Genomic DNA, 22,273 nt, shown 5'->3' with positions numbered 1-22,273 from the left:
GCGCGTAACAACGCCGTGCTAACCTTACTGTCACGCCGAAGCCAAAGGGATGTAAAGCCACGATAACGCCTCCGAATCGTTATTGTGTACGACAGAGAAACCACCCCTCGGTCGTTCATTGAACCACCTGAAAACAAAGTGTCGGTTCTAAATTATGAAAAATGGCGGCCGCTCGGGCGTAGATCTTCATTTTCCTTTTATGAAGCTGGGAAGATTAAAAAAGATACAATATTTTTAAGCAAATAATTTTATTATCATAATACATAGAAATAATAAACGAGTACGTAACATTACATACAACTATCGATTAACCCTGTTATTAAAAGAGAATCAATTTATTCTAATAGTTGAAACAGTTGACATAATTTGGATGTTTCGTTCATAAGTAAGATTCGATCTCCTTTAAGGGTTAACGTAATAGCTACATAGGTATACGTAATAGTTGGTCTATATCTTCTGAGTCAAGAATCGAAGAGTCGAACTGGTAGTTGGGATGCACTTGACGTAAGCCAGGGAAAATTCGTGGGCACGAGTAAGCGTCGCCGTGGAGCCGAGACTCGGTTCATGACTCTCGGATAGAGGGTGGAGGGAAGAGGGGGATGAGAGGATGAAGAAGAGGGGTGAGGGATGTTGGACGAAACGGGTAGCAGTGGCAATGTGGTGGTAGTGAGGCGGTAGTAGTAGTAGTGGTGGTGGTGCTGGCGGTGGTGGTGGTGGTGGTGGTGACTGTGTAGGAGGGTGGTGGTGACGAAGGGGTCGGCGAGGGATGGAGGCGGAGGGCTAGCCAGCGAGAACGTCCGAGAGAGGGTTGGTGGCTCGGTACACGGCATCGGCATACGGAGGTTTGGCCGGTGGTGTTGGGGGGGTCGGTGTGAGGCGGCCGATAGAAGCGGCGAAGAGGTGAGGTGGGGGTGCTCAGCACGGGGCCACGGCGCAGTTGCTACTCAGACACGGGGATGCTCGCAATGCCTCTATCAAAGGTTACCGAAATTCAGCGGAAATATCCGCGTTGTTTAGCGCGCGTCTCGCGTAAATTCGCGAGCCGGAAAAAAAAGGAAGGAAAGAAGTCGCGTCTTTTCTCGCGAGGTGTTTTTACGACGGGAGCGCGAAATTCGCTTATCGTTCGAGGAGTTCTTGCTTCTTTGCACGGAGAGCAAAGGGTTTTGGTAAAGGGGGACCGAGGAGGGTTGGGTGGGAAATCGGCGGGAGGGTAAAAGTAAAAGAAAAAAAAAAAAAGAAATAAGATCAAAATAGAAAAGCGGAAAGGAAAGGAAAGGATCGTTTGGGAAAAAGGAGTTGGAGGAGGATTGTGCAAAAGGATGAGGAAGAACGAGGAGGGAAGAAGGAGAAGGAAGAGGAAAAAGAAGGAGGGAAGGAAGGATGAAAGGAAGGAAGCAAGGAAGAAAGGAAGGACGAGGAAGTCGCCTCGTAGCTCCTTAGGAAGATCGCACCGCGACGTGCCAGCAGACACTGCCGCGCCGCGAGAAACACGTGGGGGAGAAAAGTCCGGGAAAGCGCGACGAGATAGGGAGTGAGCGAGGGAGAAAGAGAGAAGGAGGAGAAGGACGGAGGGAGCGTCCCGACGCGTCTTATCACGACGCGCAAGGAGCGACGCCGCGCGCCTCCTCTTTAGAAGGGGAACGAGATGAAGGTGGAGGGGACGCTTCTCTTTCTCTCTCTCTCTCTCTCTCTCTCTCTCGTTCTCTCGCTCTCGCACTCGAGGAGCACTACAGAGGAGCGGGGGCGGAGGTGGCAAAGACGCTCATTCGTTCCTCGAGTCACGTGGCCCCCTTCTTATTCCGTGCTTTTTCCTTAGAGGAGCGCGCGGGAGCTTCGAACGTAGACTCGAGGCCGACGCCTGAGATGCGACGCCGATCACGGCCCACCCAAGCCCCTCTCGAGCTCTCTCGAGTATTATCACTCGATCGACCATTCATTTTTCTTCTTTTTCTTCTTTTTTTTCTATTTTTTCTTCTTTTGCTTCCTCTTCTTCTTTCGTTTCTTTTTATTTTTCAACCATTTTTTTCCTCTTCGATTCATCGTTTAGTCGTTTATCCTTTTCTTTTTCTTCTTTCTCTTTTTTTCATTTTCTTATTTTTCAATTTTTATCGAAAACGACTTGATAGTACACCTTCTTATTTAAAAGAATTGAATTATCATAATAAGTCAACGTACGTTATTCTTAAATATATTTTCGCGTTTATTGATCAATTTTTTGCGCATATATGTTCATTCTCTTTGGAATCGATTTTCATTTATTTAACTTATTTCGTTTATTTTCTTTCTTTTTTTCTTTTTTCTTTTTTTCTTTTTTTCTTTTTTTCTTTTTTTTTTTTCTTCTTTTCTTTGAATATGGTCGGATGGGAGTAGTACCCTATGCTTCCTTCCATTTATTGGAATTGAAGATGGCGATGACAAATCGATTTTAACTTTGAAAGAAATGGGAATGGCAATAGAGTTATAATGGGTTAGAAATGTTCCTCGGTCCTCCTTGACGCCAATACCGCGGTAGATTCGCGGAATAATTCTGTCGAGATAAGAAAATTCATGCGATAAAGAAAAAAATTAGAGAAAAAATAAAACACTCGCGTACTTGCCCCATATGCGGTGATAGTTCACCGCATATGGGGCGACCTATAATAAAAAAAAAAAAGTAGAAAATAAGAACCGGAAATCCGACGTCCCCTTTCTCTTATCTGTTTCAGACGCGTCGCACTGTGTTGTTATGTGTTGTCATAGTTATTTCATTGAAAAATTAATTTCACCGTTTTCGAAACTTGCACCGATTTCTGTCTGTGAAACACAAAGTCTGAACAACTCCTCTTAAGTTTTGCCGAACCCAAAAAAAAGAAAAAGGAAAAAGAACAAAAAAAAGAAAAAGATTTAAAAAAAAAAAAAGAGAACAGACTCGATTATTTAGAAAACTTACTTTCGAACGTGCTTCGTTTCAAAATTACGACGAATAAGAAGACGACGAGGAAGAAAAAAAGAAGAAATAGGAAACCAAGAAAAAATACGAAAAAAGCACAAAAAAAAGAGAAGAAACGAAATTAAAAACAAAAGCATTGCCTTAAGGAAGAAGGAGAGTATTACTACCTACACTGTCGAAGGAACAAACGAGAGACAAAGGGGGGATAAAAAAGGAAACAAAAAAACACTTTAGACGTCTACAAAGTAAATTGTAAAGAAATGACTAAAGTATATTTTTAACAAGTTTTGAGAAACTTTAGATTTTAAACGTAAATTTTAAAAAGCGAAAAATGAAAAAAAACGATAAAATTCTTAATAATTAAAAATGTGATCTAAAAGTCGTTGCTACCAAGAGAAGCCTTATGTCCTTGTTTCAATTAGTTCGGTTCCAAACGTAAGTACTCATCAAGTTTGATCATTATCATTATCCCCTTTTATTAGTTTCATACGATTGCACGATATAAATTTTTTTATTGTAGTTATTAATTTGTACATTTTGACGCACATTTACGTATCTAAGTAGATCCGAGCTCGATTCGACATATTAAATAACGCGAGAAAACGAAAGATATTCCGCTATTTTAACTATGAGGAAATATATATATATATATATATATATATATATATATATATATATACACACATATATATATATATATATATATATATATATATATATATATATTATACATACAGGTGAATAACAGTAGAATCGTCGAAAAGTCTATTGAAAGGAATCGATCGATGAATGAAAGATAAGATTCATCGTTCGCGCGAGCGACTCGATAAATCTTCTACAAAATTCTATGCACTTCTATTCTATCGCGCGTATAGAATCATAGTCGCGTAAAGCGATCATTTTACAAGTCGTGCTTTGTAATAACTACTCTCTATCGGCCTTTATCATCGTCGGGGTGGTAACGCCTGTAACGGTTATTGTAAAACTCTGAGGTAGCTAGAGTATACTTTCGCACGTCTAACTATGTATCTACCGTGACTCTATCTTTCTATCTCTCTTTCTCTCTCTCTCTCTCTCTCTCTCTCTCTCTCTCTTCTCTCTCTCTTTCTTTCTCTCTCTCTCTCTCTCTCTCTCTCTCTCTCTCTCTCTCTCTCTCTCTCTCTTTCTCTGTTTCTCTCTAGTTCTCAATGGTCTTCCTCTATGGTGCTTATTATATAGTAGAACGGTTAAGCGCGAAAATGTCCATAATAATAGCAAGCACTATAATCATCGGTGTTACCTCGTAGCAACGCCATTAGGCGTATTATTCTTATGACTCCCGGATTATTAAGTAGTATGCAAAGACGCATCTATCCATCATTTCGCGACGGCGTAACGGCAGTGCCGCGAGTTATCTTTCTATAGTTATCGATTCAACGCGTATATCTTAAGAGAGTTTCTAAAACGTTCTTATTAACTTGTTGCAAGGATATATATATATATATATATATATATATATATATATATATGTATGTATGTATGTATGTATGTATAGAGAGAGAGAGAGAGAGAGAGAGAGAAACCTCATCTGGAATTTCGAGAAATTATAGAGATATGAACTATAGATTCGTAACTCTCGTGTCAACCAATATCTACAAAGGAAAATATTGAAAAAGCTTTTTTTTATTTTTCTTTTTACGAAGTAAGTACCGATAACGGTCGATGATTTTCCGAGTTTTCAATATCCACCGAATGGAAAATCACGATAGTATTAATAGTACCAACGGGAAAAGAGCGGCGTAGTTAAAAAAAAAAAAAAAATGAAATAAAAGAAGAGGGGAAACGCGATGATTCCTTTTTTGGTTCGGCCAACGACGAGAAAATAAAAAAAAAGAGAAAAAGAGAGGGAGAAGAGGAAAAAAATAGATCGAAAATAAAAAACGCAAATACAAGCGCACACACACATGCATATACAAAGTGAACGATCACCGGAAACAAAGAGCTGGCTTTGGCGTCGAAATCATTCCATTCGCCGAGCGAACGATGACGCACCCCTGCTCGGGCGGCCCGGGCTGTTGCAACGCGATGATTGCGGGAGGAGGGTGGGTGGTAAAACGGGGGGAGAGAGAGGTTGGAAGGGTGAGTCGCGAAGAAAGGTTGCGAGGGGTGCGGGCTGTGAGGTGTGGGTGGGTGCGCTGGGCTTCGATTTGAAATTTCCTATTTCCCAACTGGAGGCTCGCTTTCAAAATGAAACGTTGCATGCATCGAATGACGGGTAGAAGGGGGAGGAGGGGGTGGGAAATTGTCGGAGGGGGAGGGAATAGGGAGAAAGAGTATGAAGAGTAACGTACACAGATATTTAAACACACATATACAGATATACGGATAGCCGGTTTTATATAGTAACGTTCGTCGTAAAAGGATCGTGTTCGGAATCGTGTTCGGCCATGCGAGCGCGAGTATTTTTTCGATGATTTCATCTACGGCATTCGTATGTGTGTAGGTACGTACCTACATATGTACGCGAGTAACGCAATCATCCCCTTTAGTTACGTTCGAAACGACGAGAGGGTGGCTAAGGGGGAAGTGGAGAAGGAGGTGGAGGACGGTGATCGAGGGCGGAAAGGCGTTAGGGAGCCCCCGCCCTCCTCGATCCTCGAAAGAGGAGATAGTATGCGTTGTACTAGTAGATAGTACGAGCGTCGCCGTTCGTAAAGTGTCTATGTCTATGTGTGTATGTGCGAGAGAGAGAGAGAGAGAGAGAGAGAGAGAAGGAAGGAGAGAGAATGTAGGAGAAGGATATATATATATAGAGGAGAGAGGATACCAGCGAGGGCGGCGCGCCGGCGGCCGCTCTCGCATGCATTTTTTTTCCGCACCTCGCGTATTGATCCCGGAGTCATTCAAAATGGCGGCCAGGGCCGAGTCAGCCAATGACTGCCTGAATCGATGACTGCAGCGAGCCACCCTCGGACCGGCCAATGGGAGGCCGCCGTACGGCGCTCTCTGCGGGAACCACCACCCCGATTATGCGAGACACTGGCCTAAGCCACGTGCATGTGTGCGAACGGGCCGTTTGTACATACACGCTAACCTTTAACTGTGTACGTTTCCGGCCCGCTATCGCGCGCGAGCCTGGGCTCGAGAGCTCGTCGATGACCCGGGCCACGTCGATGATTTCCACGGAAAATTCCTCCTTCCTCTCGTACCGCATCTCGTACCCTCCTCCTCCACCTCTCAATCTCCCCCCTCACCATCCTCTCCCTCCTCTCCTATCCACCCTTCACGAAAAAGGCAAAACTTGCGATTGTTACTCAATCGAACGCCTACATGTATACGTATACTTGAATGCAAGCTTTCTCTTTTCCTTTATTATATATTGAAAAAGTAGCTCATACGGATTCTTGAAATTTTTTTATTAGTATTATTATTATTATTATTATTATTTTTATTATTATTATTTAATTTCCTTTTCTTTCTTTCCTTTTTCTTTTTTTTCTTTTTCATTTTCATTCTTTTTCATTTTCGTTCTTTTCCCTATCACGATTTTATTATTATTAGTTACGTTTATTTAACATTCTTTTAGTAGATTTAACTAACATTTTATTTATATGTATGTATTTATATTTGCAAAGTTTCCGATTAATTTATCTCGATCAAATACTTATTTCAATGATTACATGTTGATATTAGAGGGTTAACGATCATTACTCCCGGCCTTGGTAACAATTGCTCGAGATCGTGAGAAAATACCGGACATAAATGTCTACTCTTCTGTCAGTCATCGATTACTTTTCGTTGAATTCAATTTACTGGTGATAATTAACGAAAATTCGCCAAACGAGAATATTTACGTGTTACGTTATACATTTTTCTCGAAGAAAAACGAAGCATTCATGATTAATTCTGTCTGTCGAGCGTTTTATTGCAAAAAAAAAAAAAAAAAAAAAGGAAAAATAATAACTTCAAGGCCGCGCAAACGTTACTCGAACTTTAAAGACGCTATCTTGGTCACCTTGATCCTGGATGCGCCAAGAGCTTATCTTATCTTCTCGGTTGCGCCTAGTGGTTAAAAATGAAGATACTTGATGCATATGAATATTTCCAAAGAAAATTCGTTTCTTTAACAAATCGCTCGATAGCAATAAAATATTTATTGTATCGAAAGACAATAAAAAGAAACGAAATAATGTATCACTCAAACTTTTTTCGGATTTACTTATATATTAAAATCAACGAGAGAGAGAGAGAGAGAGAAAGAGAGAGAGAGAGAGAGAGAATCAAATATTGTTACATAAAAAGAGACATAAGTTACAGACTCATAAAGAAGAAGGAAGACTAACGCTTACGACTAAGGGTGTTAGGGAATCATTGAAAAATGAATGATTTTCCTTGATACTGATCGTCCTGGTGCTCTTTGTACACGGTGCAAAGCAAAGAGAATGTCGAAACTCGCGCGAAGCACGAGGCACGATTGCATCACGGCCCCAGCACAACGTGCTGCATCGTGCGCTCTCTCGCGTTGCATTTGTGTGTGCATATGTACTTAGATTAGCTCCTATTGACACAGCCACAAACGACGACGGTGATGGTACAGTCGGGAAAAACGCGAGCAACGCGTTCCACGAACTAGTCACTTCTCGTCTATCGACTTGCGAGTCGTTCTCTCATCGAGTAACAATCTGTTCACTTCTCCACGAGTGCCCAATTCAACCTTTGATCTCGATCAAACATACCAAAAGACTTGATCGTGCTTCGAAAAAAAAAGAAAAAATATCTCTGATCTCTCTTCTCTTGTAATTTCTTTCTTTTTCTTTCTTCTTTTCTTTCTTTCCTTCTTTTTCTTTTTTTTTTTTTTTACAAAATCGATGTGAATTTCGTAAAACACAAAACAATGTAAAAAACAAAGTCGACGTAAATTATTTTTTCATCTCGTTGCAATATAATCATTGTATTTCATTTATTTGTTATTTATTATATATATATATATATATATATACACGTTATATTGATCACGAAATGACCAATCATTGATGAACTGAAAAGAATATTTTTCTTCGATACATATCGCAAGATAACAATTCATTTAACACCAATTAAATATAGAATCGAGATCAGCATCCGTTAACGTGAAATATTTAATGTAGCTAAATTTGGAATAGAAATGCAGTCTGCTAATCATCAAAGAGTGAGGCTCAGCTCATGTTCGCTTGGTACTCCCCAATCATCATTAATGCCACCGACCATTCAAACGAACCTAACAAATTCATGAAGTGTCTCGTTGATTCGCGTTGAGTTTTGCGGATCGCTGACTTTCCCGACGACAATTAGACACTTCGATGACTCCCCCTCCTGTCTTCTAATATTCAATGATTAAAGAACAACTCACCGAATACATACATATATACACACACATACATACATATAACATACATACAGACATACATACATACATACATACATACATACATACATACATACATACATACATACATATATACATACATACATACATACATACATACATACATACATACATACATACATATATATACATATATCCATCTTTCTTTCAGCGATAGCATGTCCGATAATTAAATAAAAGTTTTTCAAAAAGTCATTACGAAATACTCTATACTCTTCCGCCCACAAGCTTCACTAATTAGAATCACCATCGTTATTGTATTTCATCATATTGCAATATAACGATGAGTGGCCCCAGTCAACGATAAGAAACCTATAATTACAATTAAATTAATAAGTTGCTTATTCGTGGATCACGTATTTTTCTTTTTTTTTCTCTTTCTCTTTTTTCTTTATTTCTTCTCTCCTTCGTTCCATCACAAGAAAACAACGGGTTTTCTGAAAAAAGTAGGGAGGGATGGGTGGGTGGTTTTGATTTCTTTCTTTCTCTCTCTCTCTCTCTCTCTCTCTCTCTCTCCCTCTCTTTCTTTTTCAGAGAGACTTTCTAACTCAACTGTACTAAGTCCACGACGGAGCGGTTTTTCTAGCGCGAGCAGTTTTTCTATTAAGCTTCATTTGTTTCTTTCATTGCGTAATGCGCCGGACGCGTCGCTCATTTCATCCTACTACCAACGACTACTACTCCTACCGTTAGAATTCTTAATCCAGGCCGCAGTTTCGATGGCTTGCGCGGTTCTCCGGGCCTTCCGATTCGTCGATTCGGTCTAGATCGTTGATAATGGTCTCAACGAGGAAATCTCTACATAGAAAATAGTGGATCTCGAGGATCGAGATGACGATACCGAGCACAGTTCTTTACCAAAGAAGTTTTATAGGTGACAACGTGATAATCAAAGTACGTGGAACTGAGACGATCGGATCGGATATTGTCGGGACAGGTAGAAATTAATCCATTAATTATTTCGAATAAATTCGAATACGATATAAAACAAGCAAAGAAGAAAATTCGGCAACCAGCGCTGCTTAGCTTACGGAGCATAGAGTTTCCTACATAATCGATATCCCCGTCAAGCTTAGCATGGACAGAAACCTAAGAACGAGTCACCCTTTTCTGTACTCGTTTGTTCTCTCGTTCCTTAATCCTCCACCAGGCGTCACCTCGGCTCGGGGTAGTATTTCTTAGATACTTAGGGATTGAAAGAAAGGTGCTTTCACACGGTTCAATGATCGTAAACGTAAAATTTATCGTATATGATCAAAGTGTTGTTTTTATCGTTCCAATATTTAAACGAAAAATATGAGATAGGTTATCGATGATCGAAACGTTCTTTTTATCATTCGATTGTTAATACTACGATTAAAACCATTTAACGTTTACGTTATTTTCTAAATCAATGAGAAATCTTAAGTCGATGTAATTTAAAGATATCAATATAAAAAAAAGTTTACCCGTAGAATAGAAAGTTTTGATAAATTTAAATCTCGTCCGAAAAAAAAGAAAAAGTGACAAGAATTCCTCAAGGGATCGTTTCAAATGAAAACATATTCTAATGATACTGACAAAAAGAAAAAAATATAATTGTTCGAAGACGCTATCATTATTGCACCAGGTGACTTCCGAGGAAGCGACCACCCTCGCTTTCGCAAGAACAAAACGTCGTCATCATCGTCGTTGTCGTCGTAGTCGTCGTTGTCGTCGTCGTCGTCGTTTTCGTCTTAGTGACAAAGTGTTTTTAGAACATATCGTCGGCAGGTTTGCGAATAAAGGAAAGAGGACGATCGAAAGTAGGCAGGATCGGGGCGAGAAGACAAACGTCTTCCTACGCAAAGAGCACATAGTCGTTATCGGGGGATTCGATCGAGTCGATTCAAGCGGCACACGTTGCAACTGGCCGTCAGCCGAATCGTGCAAGCAAGTGCACGTGCGCGTACACGTCGTACGGTACCTCTCCTTCTCCGAGTTCCACGTCCTTCTCCTCTTGTTCAGTCGTTCTCACTCGTGCGGCGGCGAGTCCGTTGTATTTCCTTCCTTTTCGTCCAGCTGCCGATCGGGATCGAGGGTCGGAATCGGGATCAGGATTGGGATCTCGAAGGATAACGCCTGACGGCCGATCCACCCACCCCTTTCTTCCGCGAGACACGATTCTCACCTGTTTTTATCCAAACCAACGTACCTAAAATATAAGTAGGTAATACGTATATACTACGTAGGTACGTAGTAGTCGGTACGTATATATATATATATATATATATATATATATATATATATATATACAAAAGCCGGTGCTTCATTTGTAATTTAAAGCGAGCCTCGATTACCCAATACCCTCTCTCCTTCAAAAACAACCTATGTAGGTATGTACTTACTTATTTTCGTGGCCCGAGAAAGAATGGCGCACACTCCACCCACGACGAGCGAACCAAGACAGTACCGAATCCTTACTTCGTGGGCAGCCTGCCGCGACCGGAAGTTCGATCGCGATCACGCTATACTACGCGGCTGGATACTTTCTTTACGCGTATTATTCCCCGTACTACTTCGGCCAGGGGAGAATCTCACAGAGGAACCTCTTTTTTTCTCCTTGCTCCCCTCCCGCCGCCTGTGGCGTTTTCGATGCACGTTGTCGACTCTACTACGCCCTCCATCGATCGAAAATGTTTTCGCGATAGGCACGATACTCCGGAAGAGATACCGCAATGACTTGTGTACTTACATACATACAAAGTAGGAGATTTTTTTTTCTTTTTTTTCTGCTTCTTTTTCTTTGTCTTTTCTTTTTTTTTTTGTTTTGTATATTCCTCGTAACAATCACAATATTTAACAGCTCTTCGTTATTCATTGAAAAAAAAAAAAAAGAAAAGAAAAGAAAAAACGTTCTTTCTTAAAGGAGAAGCGTAAAAATGTACCTCATTCATGAAAGAACCAACAGGTAAACACGCGGTAACCATAAAGTTACATCGTATTACCGGAAAGAGAGCGGCCATTCATTCGGAAGAGACCCGGGAGGTCAGTGGATTTTTCCTTCCGCCTTTCCGAGCTGCTACCTCATTCGTTGACTTTTTCCATACGACGAACCACCCTCGGTGTTCCGTATGAGGCAAGGCGAGGCTAAAAGAAAAAGAGAAAAAGAGAAAAAGAGAGAGTGAGATAGTGAGATAGTAGGGAGGAGCCGAGTGTCGCTTTCTTTCGCGTCTCTTTCTTCTCTTGGAGTCTTTCAACGTCGCACTCTTTACAGGGTGGACAAAGAGTGGTGTAGGATAAGTACGAGAGAGGGTGAAAGAGAACGTGCGTGTTGGTCGTGCGTTGGAAAGCAAGTGGAGGTAAAAATGGGGAGAGCGAAAGAGAGTAGAGTAGAGTAACCGAGAAAAAAAGAGAGAAAAAAATGGAAGAGAGGGAGAGAGGGTCGTTCAGGCAATCCACATTTCCACGTGGCGGACACGTGGAAAAAAGGACAAGGCCAGCGTAAAAATGCGGCGCGTGGGGGTTGGCCGTGCGGTGGGGATGAAGCGTGTCGAAAGAAGGGAGAGAGAGAGAGAGAGAGAAAGAGAGAGAGAGAGGGTGGCCCACGCTCGGTGGGAGAAAAAGTTAGAATGAGAGAGATAGAGAGATCGAGATACAGAAGTAGAGAGAGAAACAGAGAGAGAGAGAGAGAAAGAGAGAAAAGGAAGCAAGAGCGAGTGGAGTAGTCGCGTGGAGGGGAGAGACGTTCGGTAGGAAGTGGAAGGGATGGAAAGCTCCCTTGATAGGGAAGAGGCCACCGCGCACGTTAGACGAATGCAAGTGGAGACGCTCACGGTAGGTGGTGGGTGGCAAGGGGAGGAGGAGGCGAGGAAGGGAAAGAGAGGGTCATAGAGAGGGGCGCGTAAGACGACCGAGCTAACCATCGACCACCCTCCACACCACAAAATGAACATCGACTCCGACTCTACCTACAAAGTCGACGTCCTTTAACACTTCATGGCTGGACACGAACCTCCTCCTACTCCTTCTTCTTTTATTTTTCTACTTCTTCTTCTTTTTCTTTCTTCTTTTAATTTGTTTCTTTTTTCCTGCATTATTTTTCTTTCTTTCTTCCCCATCTAGTCGAGATTCGAGATTCGCCGAGAGAAAAAATTTCTTCCCCTGTCTGTCAGGGAATGAGCCAATGAAAAAAAAGTCCTTCTAAAACAAGGGGGAGTCGGAACAGAGTAGGGTGCTCGATTGGAAGGGGAAAAAAGGCTATTTTTTCTTCTTCTCGTTCACCCCCACTCCCCCGCAGTACGATTAGTCATGCTCGTCTTGCCATAAGGGGCACGACGTACTGAGGGAGGAGACCATTTTTATACGGTTCTCTCCCTTCTTTTTATTTCCACCTCGGACCTTCGCTACGCACACCCCCTTTTCTAAGAGCTCCCACACAATTTTTCAGTCAGTCGAACAGCTTGCCTCGTGACGTTAGCACGCTGCCATTAACTAACGTACTTTTCAGTTTTGATCAGAACATATAAGAGCTTTTTTATAGACGCGTATATTTATATATATAAATACATACATGTATCTCTAAGAAAGTTCTCGGAGTGAGTCAAAGCATCCGTGGAAGTAGGATATAAAAGAGAAACGACACAAAAAAGGAGGACTCCTTACGGAGTTTTCTTCTCCTGCGAGAATAACTCGGAGTGTCAGAGAAAGGAAGAAAGAAAGATAGATAGATACATAGATAGATAGATAGATAGAGAGTGCGAAAGTGCGATAGATAGAGAAAAAGAGAGAGAGAGAGAGAGAGAAAGAGAGAGAGAGGGAGAGTGAGAGAGAAAGAGAGAGAGACAGAGAAAGAGAGAGTGGAAAAAGGAAGGGAGAGAAGGGTAAGCTCGAGTGGGGTAGGCGAGAAGGTAAGCGCGGGGGAGGAAAGGAGAAGAAATTAGAAAAGGAGAGATCTCCCACTCTCTTTCTCACCCCTTATACGACGTTTACCCCCGTTCGAGGCGTCGACGGAGTCTCCGGCTCCCACCCGGCGGCTAAGGGTAGTTTGCGTGCGGCGGGGGAGGACGGTGGTGGCGTCGTCGGCGGCGACGGTGGCGGCGGCGAAGGCAAGGGAGAGAAAGGTCTGAGGAAAGGGGAGACAGAGCGCGCGCCACGCTCCTACGTCGGTTTGGTGGGGGCAAAGGAAAAGAGGGGTGGCTTGAAAACTCCTGTCCTACGACATACTCGGCTTTTTCCTTCTCGGCTAGGTGGATTTTCGACCTGGGAGGATTCGTACAAGGCTTAAGCAAGGTCCAGGGTAGCCTGGGCCCTTGCCCGGGCCCCGTGGACCCGACTCCTACAAGGTTCCAATCGAGTAAGAGGGAGTACGAGGTAGTCGAAGGGAGGCGAAGAAAGGCGAGCAAAGGCGAGCGAGGCGGCCAGAAATTTCGCGACCGCGCACCACCTAAGACAACGCCCCTACCCGAACACGCGTTCTTTAAGGCACGAGGGGGTGGCTTTTAGTCAGACGCACGCGGTCTGAGAAGCGCGCCACCACCGACCCCCGACTCGGAGAAGGACTTAGCGTTTCTCGCGAGCCACAGACCTGAGTCAGTTTCGGTTCCTCCTCCGTCAAGGACTCGAACGCGGAAGAGGAGAGACCTTTTTCCACCGTCGTCGTCGTACGTCGTCGGGAGTCGCGTCGTTACCGTTGTAGTAGTCGTCGTCGTCGTCGTCGTCGCCGTCGCCGTCGCCGCCGCCGCCATCGTCGTCGTCGTCGTCGTCGCCGCCGTCGTCGTCGTCGTCGTCGTCGTCGTCGTCTTCGCCAACGTCTTTACCAAGGAAGAACAGTGTCTTGGCTGATACCGAACGCGAGAGAGGTGTTTGCCATTCTAACCCCTGACCGGAGAGAACTGCCACGCGAGAGTTACATCGACTTATATGCACCGATAGTATTTACCTACGTCGATTCCACGGACCCACTGATCTCTAGTAAGAGATCATTCTTGGATTCTTTCTACTTCCTCTACGATCGAGCTCTACGATTTTACGCGACGTATTATCGCGCGTTTATATTATTCAACGCGCTTCCTTTTCTTCTTCTTCTTCCTGTTTATCTTCTTCTACTTCTTCTGCTACTTCTTCTTCTTCTTCTTCTTCTTTTTCTTCCGCTACTTCTTCTTCTCCTTCTTCTTCTTCTTCTTCTTCTTCTTCTTCTGTTTTTATTTTTTGTGATCGTTTCTCCAGTGCGCGACACCAAGTTCGAAGAAATCCGTGCGACGCTAATATCTAGTGTTATTACTTCCTCCGTTTTTATTTTTCTTCTTATTATTTTTCTTATTCTTCTTTTTCTTTTTCTTCTTCTTTTTCTTCTTTTTCATCATTATCATCACCATCATCATCATCACCATCATCTTCATCTTCCTCCTCTTTTTTCGTACGAATTTAGTAGGTTTTCCCCTCTTTCGACCGAACGTACCACCGATCCACCCCCTCTCCATCCCCTTACTCATGGAGCCTCTCTGACATGCCCGGTACGTCAGCGTACTAGCTTGCAGTGTTCCGTCGCGATAGCGAACAACTCGATCCTTTCTTCATTCAACAAGATCGGACGAATACAAGTGCCTTTAAGAAAATAATGGGAAGCGGTGTGTGGAGGGAAAGGACTATGTTCGAGGAAAACACTTTATGCGTGGTCGAAAAGCTAAGTGACGAGATCAGCGATCGTGATTGATAGGAATATCTAGGGAGAAAGAGAAAGAGAAAGAGAATGAAAAAGATAGAAATATTAAGAAAGAAAAAAAAATAGAAAGAGATATATATATATATGTATATATGTATATATATATATATATATAGAGAGAGAGAGAGAGAGAGAAAGAGAGAGAAAGAGAGAAACAAAGAGTGCAAAGTGCGTGTCATTCTTTCCTCATCAAAAGCGAGAAAAATACGAGCGACAAGTTACTCCGTGCCGGCGGAAAAATTTTCTCTTATCTCGAAATTTTCTCGTTGAACGAAATTCGTCGATCGCTATGTTATTTCTTTCGATAATAATAACAACGTATTGTGTACAATCATCTAACGGGGTGCGAATATAAGTGTCGAAAATGTGACATCTGTTTTATTTGTTCTATCCGAAACGAAATAAAAGAAAAGTGAAACGTCAACGTCATTTCGTTCAATTTACAACATTCTCTCGTGCTCGGCTTTTTTTATCTAACTATTTTCTTTCTATCTTTATTTCATTCTTTCTCGAATTTCTTAATATCTTCTCTCTTTCTTATCAAATATCGAATGTGAACGTAAGAGGATTTCTCTTAATTATTCATTATTGTTTGAAAATATTCTGTGGACGTTTGAAAAAAAAAAGAAAAAAATATTCCTGAGTTATAATAACCACGAATAAATACTATGCGACGGCAACAGGCGCATACGTTACGCGTATTTTGAAATACATGTCTCTGCGTTTGAAAAAAATGATCGCACAAACGAAATGAAATTAGATTACGTGTGTGTTTGAAGTATGAGGGAGAAAGAGACGATATCGAAAATTTAAGTTGATGGATTAAAAGTTTTCTAAACAAAAACGAATCTCACGCGCCGTCAGAAAAGTCGTATGAAAGTCATGTCGAGCGATTAGTTCTTTCTTTCTTCTTTTTTTTTTTTTTTTTTTTTTTTTTTTTTTTTTTATTAACTTTTTTTTCGACGAAATTCTTCGCACAAAAATTATTTTCTCTGTATGCAAACGATTACGCTTCTCCAAACGTCTATCTCCTGTCACGCGTCCACGAATGGGATTTTTCAATTGGAAATAATATTTCAAGTGTTTCGTTTCAACTCCTTCAATGAACTTTAGTAAATTGCGTGACGCTACTGCCAATTAATAAAAGTTTCGTGAAGGATTAAACAACGTGCGATTTAAGTTCGAGAGGATCGTGACGTTAGATCGAAATATGTGTTTTTTGTGCGTCGTCCTTTTCTTCCTCCATCAACAAGAAACATCCGTTTTCACGTATAATAAATCCTAGTGTCGAGAAAGTGCGATGATCTCGGATCTTGGTGCATCGGCTTTCTTCGAGATTTTTTTGTTCGCGTTTTTATTTTTACTTTTTTTTTCAAAATCCCGTTGTTAATATCGTGTGAATGTTCGTCGACTAGTGCGTGTTACTAGAAGACGTGCATAACACGAAAATAATCTTATTTAAATAGGTTAATAATCGGTGAATTAATCAGTGCGCGATTATACACTTGTCGATTAAGAATAAATGGGGCATAAGTCACATGAAATTTGTTTTAAAACGAACGAAGGATTTGCGTTATCGTTCTACATGTTCGTCCCATGTTAGTTTTATCATTATCTTATTAATCCTACAAGCTGATTTTTATGTAAGTAACGTCCCATTGTTGTTATCGTTATTGTTGTTATTATCGTTTTTGTTGTTATCGCCGTTCGTTCGTTCGTTTATACGTTCGTTCGTTCGTTCGTTCGTTCGTTCGTCGATCAAATAATGTTTAACAGAAAATCTTTCAAGTTCGAAATATTTTTTACCGTCTTTTTTTATTTTTACGTCGAAGGGATGAACACGAATGAATGTATTACCTGTCTATTCTCGTCGGCTTGTGTATAATTTAAAGAGTTTTATCGTCGAATCGAGCTACATCTATTTTAATATATCACAGTGAAAGCGTAAATTTGCGAGTGCGAATGATCAACGGACATTTTACCGTTCCTTTTAAAGGAAAAATTCTCTTTCGACTTCTTCTGACCGACGCGAGCTGTCAATTATTTTTCGTTAGGACAATCGAGGATAAATATATATATATATATATATATATATATATATATATATATATATATATATATATATATATATAACGCGATGTGTTCGTTGATTACACTATATAACTTGAATTAACTGTATACGCATGCAACGCGTCCATTAATTTATCTGCCACGTTTATAAAATACGCCGGTAGGTCGACGAAATCGAATGATGTTTTTTTTTCTTCTGATTTGCAGCTTCGAGCGGGAGACGCGTTACAGCGAGAAATTCCCGCGCAGGAGAGGAAGACTGGACAAAGCGGAAGAAGCAGAATAGGACGAGCAAAGCGGAAGAAGAAGCGGAGGAGTGCGAGTGCGGAAGAAGAAGAAGAGCGAAAGAGAAGCGGAACGATTATAAGCGGGGTTTGGAGTTGTAGTGATCGGCAACGAATATAAAAACAAAGAAAAAGAGAAAGAAAGAGAGGAGGAGGAGAGAGAGAGAAAGAGAGAGTGCGAGAGAGAGAGAGAGAGGAAGAGAGAGAGAACATAAGAGAGAGAGAAAGCGTGAGAGAGAGAGAGAGAGAGAGAGAGAGAGAGAAGATCACGGAAGAAAGAACGTGGAAAGATATCGGCAGGAAGCTCCAATGTAAAACCCCGCGCCGCATACATATATATTTCAGTGTGTTCAAAAAACGAGTGTACCTAAGTGCAATATTAATTAAACCTAAACGATAATAAGAAGCAACCACAACTACCATCGACGATATCGGTAACGACGAGCGGTTAATCGATTATCGAAATAGAATTCCTTTTAAAGAGTTAAAGAGAAACGCTAGAGTCGCATTTCGAGGAGGAGTCGTCGACGCGCGCGAGCCAAAGTGGCAAAAGAGGAAGAGGCTCGAAAGTTTCGACCGCACCACCGACTACCGAAAAGCGGCGGAAAGCGCTTTTAAATAAAGAAAGAGAGAGATAGAGACAGAGAGAGAGAAAGAGAGAGAGAGAGAGAGAGAGAGCGAGGAGAGAAGAAGAATCTGAAGAAAGTGCACTCAGAAAAAACGCACAGAAAAACGGAGTGACGGAAATCCAAAGAGGACAAAGCTTCCCTCTCGTCCCGATTACAACAAAAAAAAGACTCACACGAAAAATTATACACGCACACACACGCACATCAAACATTCAACGGGGCTAATACTCAGGGCAAAACGGGACGAGCAGTGACTTTATCTATCAGTGCGATTTCTTACACCCCGCTCTAAAGATTTAAAAGCGGTGAAACCTTCGACCGAATCCTGATCGCGTAATAGCGTGGACTATCCTTCCTCGCTTACACCGTCCGGGCTGGGCAATCCTGAATTTTAACCTGAACTTAAGTGTACGCTAGACTTTAAGTTAGATAGACAAAAGAAAAACTAGGCTGTTCTCCTTAATACGGAGTGCATCCATTCGCGCGCGCATCAAAGCAGAAGTTAAAGAAAAAAAAAAGAGAGGTACAGATAGTACATAGACACTACAACATAAACACACACTCACTTAACAAAAATCACACGAACACGTGAGAACACGACACCCTCCTACCCACGACAACGTTAAACGGACAAAAAGAAAAATAATTGAAGGGAGAGTAAAGAAGAGAGATCGAGCGAACCCACAGACGGGCATCTGTCTAGGAGAAATCAAAGGTATAATATCTACGTACATACTACGTATCGGCGAATCGGACCAAATCCGCGAGGTGACTCGAACAAATTCGTATCACGGCTACGAGAGAATCGAGAATAAGCGGAAGAAAAAGAAGAAGAAGAAGAAGAAGACGAAGAGAAACAGAAAGGAAGATCGTAAAGTCGGAATCAAGGTAATCGCGAATAAGGGCAGCTTGAGGCAAACGATCGCCATCGGAAGAAGAAGAGGAAATAGAAGAAGAGGAAGAAGAAGGGAAGTCGAGGGAATCAGCGGAGCGGATTACATGAGCGCAGCAGCGGCCACTAACGGGCTCGGGAAGTTGCAGCAGGTGGCGAGTAACTGACGTTGCCCGCCGCCCACGTCGAAGCCCGAAAAGCCAAGGATCGTTATCGTTCGTACGAGGACGATCCTGGGCTGAAGGAGGAGGAGGAGAAGGAGGCGAAGCGATTGTGAGGAAGCGAACGAGCTAGCCTCAAGCGAGCCGCGAGCGAGGCAAGGAACGGCGCCCAGCGCGGAGGAGTGCCGGCCGTCGAGCTGCTTACCTCAAGGGGTGCGAAAAAGCGGGCAAGCTGCGCCGGAAGGGGGTAGCCCGGGCTTCTCGCGAAGGCCTCAAGATTTCGGACGCGACGGCGGCCCTGGACCTACGCGCCCAGACACAAGCCCAATCGGAATTTGGCTTGGACCACCAGCAGCAGCAGCAACAGCATCACCACCAGCATCAGCAGCAACAACAGCATCATCACCATCAGCAGGCACAACAACAGCCGCAGTCGCAGCAACAGCAGCCGCAGCAACATCCGCAGCAGCAGCAACAACAGCCGCCACCACCGCAGCAGCAGCAACAACAACAGCAGCAGCAGCAGCAACAACAACAGCAGCAACAAACTCAAAACCAAGACAACCGTCCCCATCATCCTCTCCTTCAACAGCAGCCGCAACAACATCACCACCACCACCACCATCATCATCATCAACACCACCCGGGGAATCATCTCCACCCTGGCGATTCGGGGGGTGGGATAGGTGGTGCTGGCGGAGGAGGAGGAGGAGGGGGAGGCGGAAGTGTTGGAGGTGGAGGCGGAGGAAACGCTGGAGGTGGAGGCGACGCTGGAGGAGGCGTCGGCGGAGGTGGTGGTGTTGCTGGTGTTGCTGGAGGACTACCGACATCAACCGAGCAAGATAGAGCCGCGAGGTTACAGGACGAAGAAGACGAGGATATTACAGAAAGAGAGGACGAGGAGGAGGACGAGGACCCTTGCAGTTCGCCAGAACCCGATCTCGAGAACGACCACGAATCCATGGAAGTCCAAGCCTCGGCCGTCACAGCGGCGGCCGCCAACTTGCACGCTCTGCGACAGCACGTCTTCAAGATGTCTGATTATTGGCAGCAGCCGCAACGAGGCCCGCCTCAGCATTCACCGGGGATACAGCATAGCCCAATATCAAACTCAACGCAACAGCAACAGCATCAGCAGGTTTCGCAGATGCACAGTCCCCTTGGCCAACAACAGCAGCAACAACAACAGCAGCAAGCGGCGGTGTCGCAGGTGCAACAAAATGCCAACTCTGGCCTAGGACAAACGACGAGTCCGCAACAACAATTGCAGCAACAGCAGCAACAGCAACAGCAACAACATGCGATGTCGATGAATCAGCAGGCCGCTCAGAGTGCGCAACATCAATCTTCCCCGGCACCCACGACACCGTCACCCCATGCGGATCACCAAGGTGCCATCGCCTCGAGCATGGCCCAAAGTCTCCATACGTTGGCAGCACAGGCCCAACAGAGCATGTCTCAAACGTCAAGCCCATCGCTGGGCGTTCAAGCTGCCCAAGCTTTAAGCCAAAACCTAGGGCAAGCATTGACGCAGGCCCTCACTCAAAACATGCAACAGAACCTTGGTCAAACGTTGCAGCACAATCTGGCGCAAAGTTTGACGCCCAATCTGTCGCCTCAACAACAACAGCTGCTAAACCAACCGCAGAACCTAAGTCAAACCAATCAAAGCTTGCAGAATATTCAAAGTCAGGCGCAAAATCTTTCGCAGACGTTACAACAGCAGGCTCAAAATTTAACGCAAAACCTCAGCCTGAGTCAACAACAGGCATTGCAGCAGCAGGCACAGAATCTCACGCAAAATCTTCAACAACAGGCGCAAAACTTGACGCAAAATTTGCAACAGCAAGCACTTAATATGGCCGGTACGATCGGGCAAAACGGTGCGTTAACCGGTATGAACATGTCGGGCAGTCAACAACAAAATTCTCAGAATTCGATGCTTAGTCCTGGCGCGACCAGCCAAGACTCCCACGACGCTACGCTCACGGAGAAGCTCGTCAACGAGTTACAGGTGAGGAAACAAAGCGTATATTTCTCAGTTAAGAATTTACATACATAAGCTCGTTATATCTTTCCGCGAACGGTCGCATCTCTTTATACATCTTCCTTTTTTCTTTCGCTTTATTATTCTTATTATTTTTTCTTCTTCTTCTTTCTCTTCATCTTCCTCTTCTTTACGATATGCATTTTCTTCCTTTTTTTCTTTTCGCCTTTCTTTTTATTTTTTTTTTTTTTTCCGTTTTTTTCTTTTATTTCCTCTATCTCGTCAGCCTCCCTCGACCATACTCACCGAGAGTAGAGATAAATAACTGGGACGAAGCGACCGCGATAAAAATACATAACGCATCGATAAATAAGGTCGTTCACTCAGGCAGACCGACTCGGACAATACTTTCAAGCAGTTTCTCCACACGGACTGACCGAAGAAAAATATTTGCTCGGATCGTGGCCGACGCGTTAACTTCTCGGCGTTGAGACCGTTAAGATCTCGTTACAGACTCTCTCTCTGATGCTCGCGTGTCGTGACCAAATCGATGTTTTTCTTTTCTACTTTTCTCATACTTCCCAAACGAAACGAGTCTATAACGTCCGTTCGAGAAACTTACTGTATCTCTTTTTTCTTTTTCTTTTTCTTTCAAAAGACTCTATTCGTTTTCCTTCTAATCATATATAACGGACCAAAGAAAAATAAGGATAACAAATATAAAAGAGATCCGTTTCGTAAACAATTATCTCGTCTCGTAAATCGAGCCAGACGACGACGTTGGCAATTTTGACGACAGTTAAAAACCGCGACTGTACCAAGAGATACACTTATGCTGCGGCCGACACGCACACGCACACGCACACATGCGCATATATACACATACATACACACACACACAGAGACACACACACATACACCGGAATAAGCTAAAGTACAATATCGCGTAAAGCTGAGCACGCAGACGAATGCAACGTGTACATGTAACGCAAACGAAGCAACGCGTGGTAACACGCACGGTAATGTACACTTATGTATGAATCTATCTATGTATGTATATTACTACGTATGTATGTACTTACACACGTGCTCTCCACGAGGGAGGGCGAGCGCGGGCGTTCGAGCTCTCGTGCACGCGTACATTGAAAGCCGCGATGCCGCAAATGCGAACGCGGCCCACGCACACCAACGCGGGGATGCAGATACGTCGTCTCTCGGGGTTCTTGACCCGCGCA

The 22,273-nt window shown here is 43.2% G+C and overlaps 3 protein-coding genes across 16 annotated transcripts in view; all 3 read left to right on the top strand.

Moving 5' to 3' along the window:
- Nucleotides 1-17,528, top strand: part of LOC124951056 — a 38,464-nt gene extending 20,936 nt beyond the window's left edge. The window contains exons 1-3 of one of the 4 annotated variants that reach the window (XR_007101507.1): nt 860-980; nt 2,706-3,364; nt 17,293-17,431. Coding sequence is in view for 1 of the 4 variants with exons in the window: in XM_047498804.1 (XP_047354760.1) it covers nt 9,165-9,270; nt 17,293-17,471 (285 nt within the window). In the remaining 3 variants the exon portion in view is untranslated. Of the gene's footprint in view, nt 1-859; nt 981-2,705; nt 3,365-9,044; nt 9,271-17,292 lie in introns of those variants that run through there. The other 3 variants (XR_007101495.1, XM_047498804.1, XR_007101494.1) reach the window with 3 other exon arrangements.
- Nucleotides 17,529-18,997: 1,469 nt separating this feature from the next.
- On the top strand, nt 18,998-19,737 carry LOC124951161 (ataxin-8-like). The gene is made up of 3 exons (XM_047498992.1): nt 18,998-19,049; nt 19,321-19,564; nt 19,644-19,737. Exons 1-3 carry the CDS (start codon nt 18,998-19,000, stop codon nt 19,735-19,737), a joined length of 390 nt encoding a protein of 129 aa, XP_047354948.1.
- Nucleotides 19,738-20,012: 275 nt separating this feature from the next.
- The window catches only part of LOC124951052 (zinc finger protein 853-like), an 89,511-nt gene continuing 87,250 nt past the window's right edge, over nt 20,013-22,273 (top strand). For all 11 annotated transcript variants that reach the window (XM_047498790.1, XM_047498792.1, XM_047498788.1 and 8 more), the window contains exon 1: nt 20,013-21,065. In XM_047498790.1, the coding sequence (XP_047354746.1) occupies nt 20,013-21,065 (1,053 nt within the window). The remainder of the gene's footprint in view (nt 21,066-22,273) is intronic.

This window comes from Vespa velutina, chromosome 8, assembly GCF_912470025.1.
Source record: "Vespa velutina chromosome 8, iVesVel2.1, whole genome shotgun sequence".
Taxonomy (NCBI): Eukaryota; Metazoa; Arthropoda; class Insecta; order Hymenoptera; family Vespidae; genus Vespa; species Vespa velutina.
The sequence above is the reverse complement of the archived record's forward strand: the minus strand, read 5'-3'. Positions and strand labels throughout refer to the sequence as shown.

Coding starts and splice junctions, on each gene's coding strand:
- LOC124951161 (XM_047498992.1), top strand. CDS start 18,998: ATGAGCGCAGCAGCGGCCACTAACGGGCTCGGGAAGTTGCAGCAGGTG. Junction 19,050..19,320: donor GAAGTTGCAGCAGGTGGCGA/GTAACTGACGTT, acceptor CTTCTCGCGAAG/GCCTCAAGATTTCGGACGCG. Junction 19,565..19,643: donor CAGCAGCAGCAACAACAACA/GCAGCAGCAGCA, acceptor CTCCTTCAACAG/CAGCCGCAACAACATCACCA.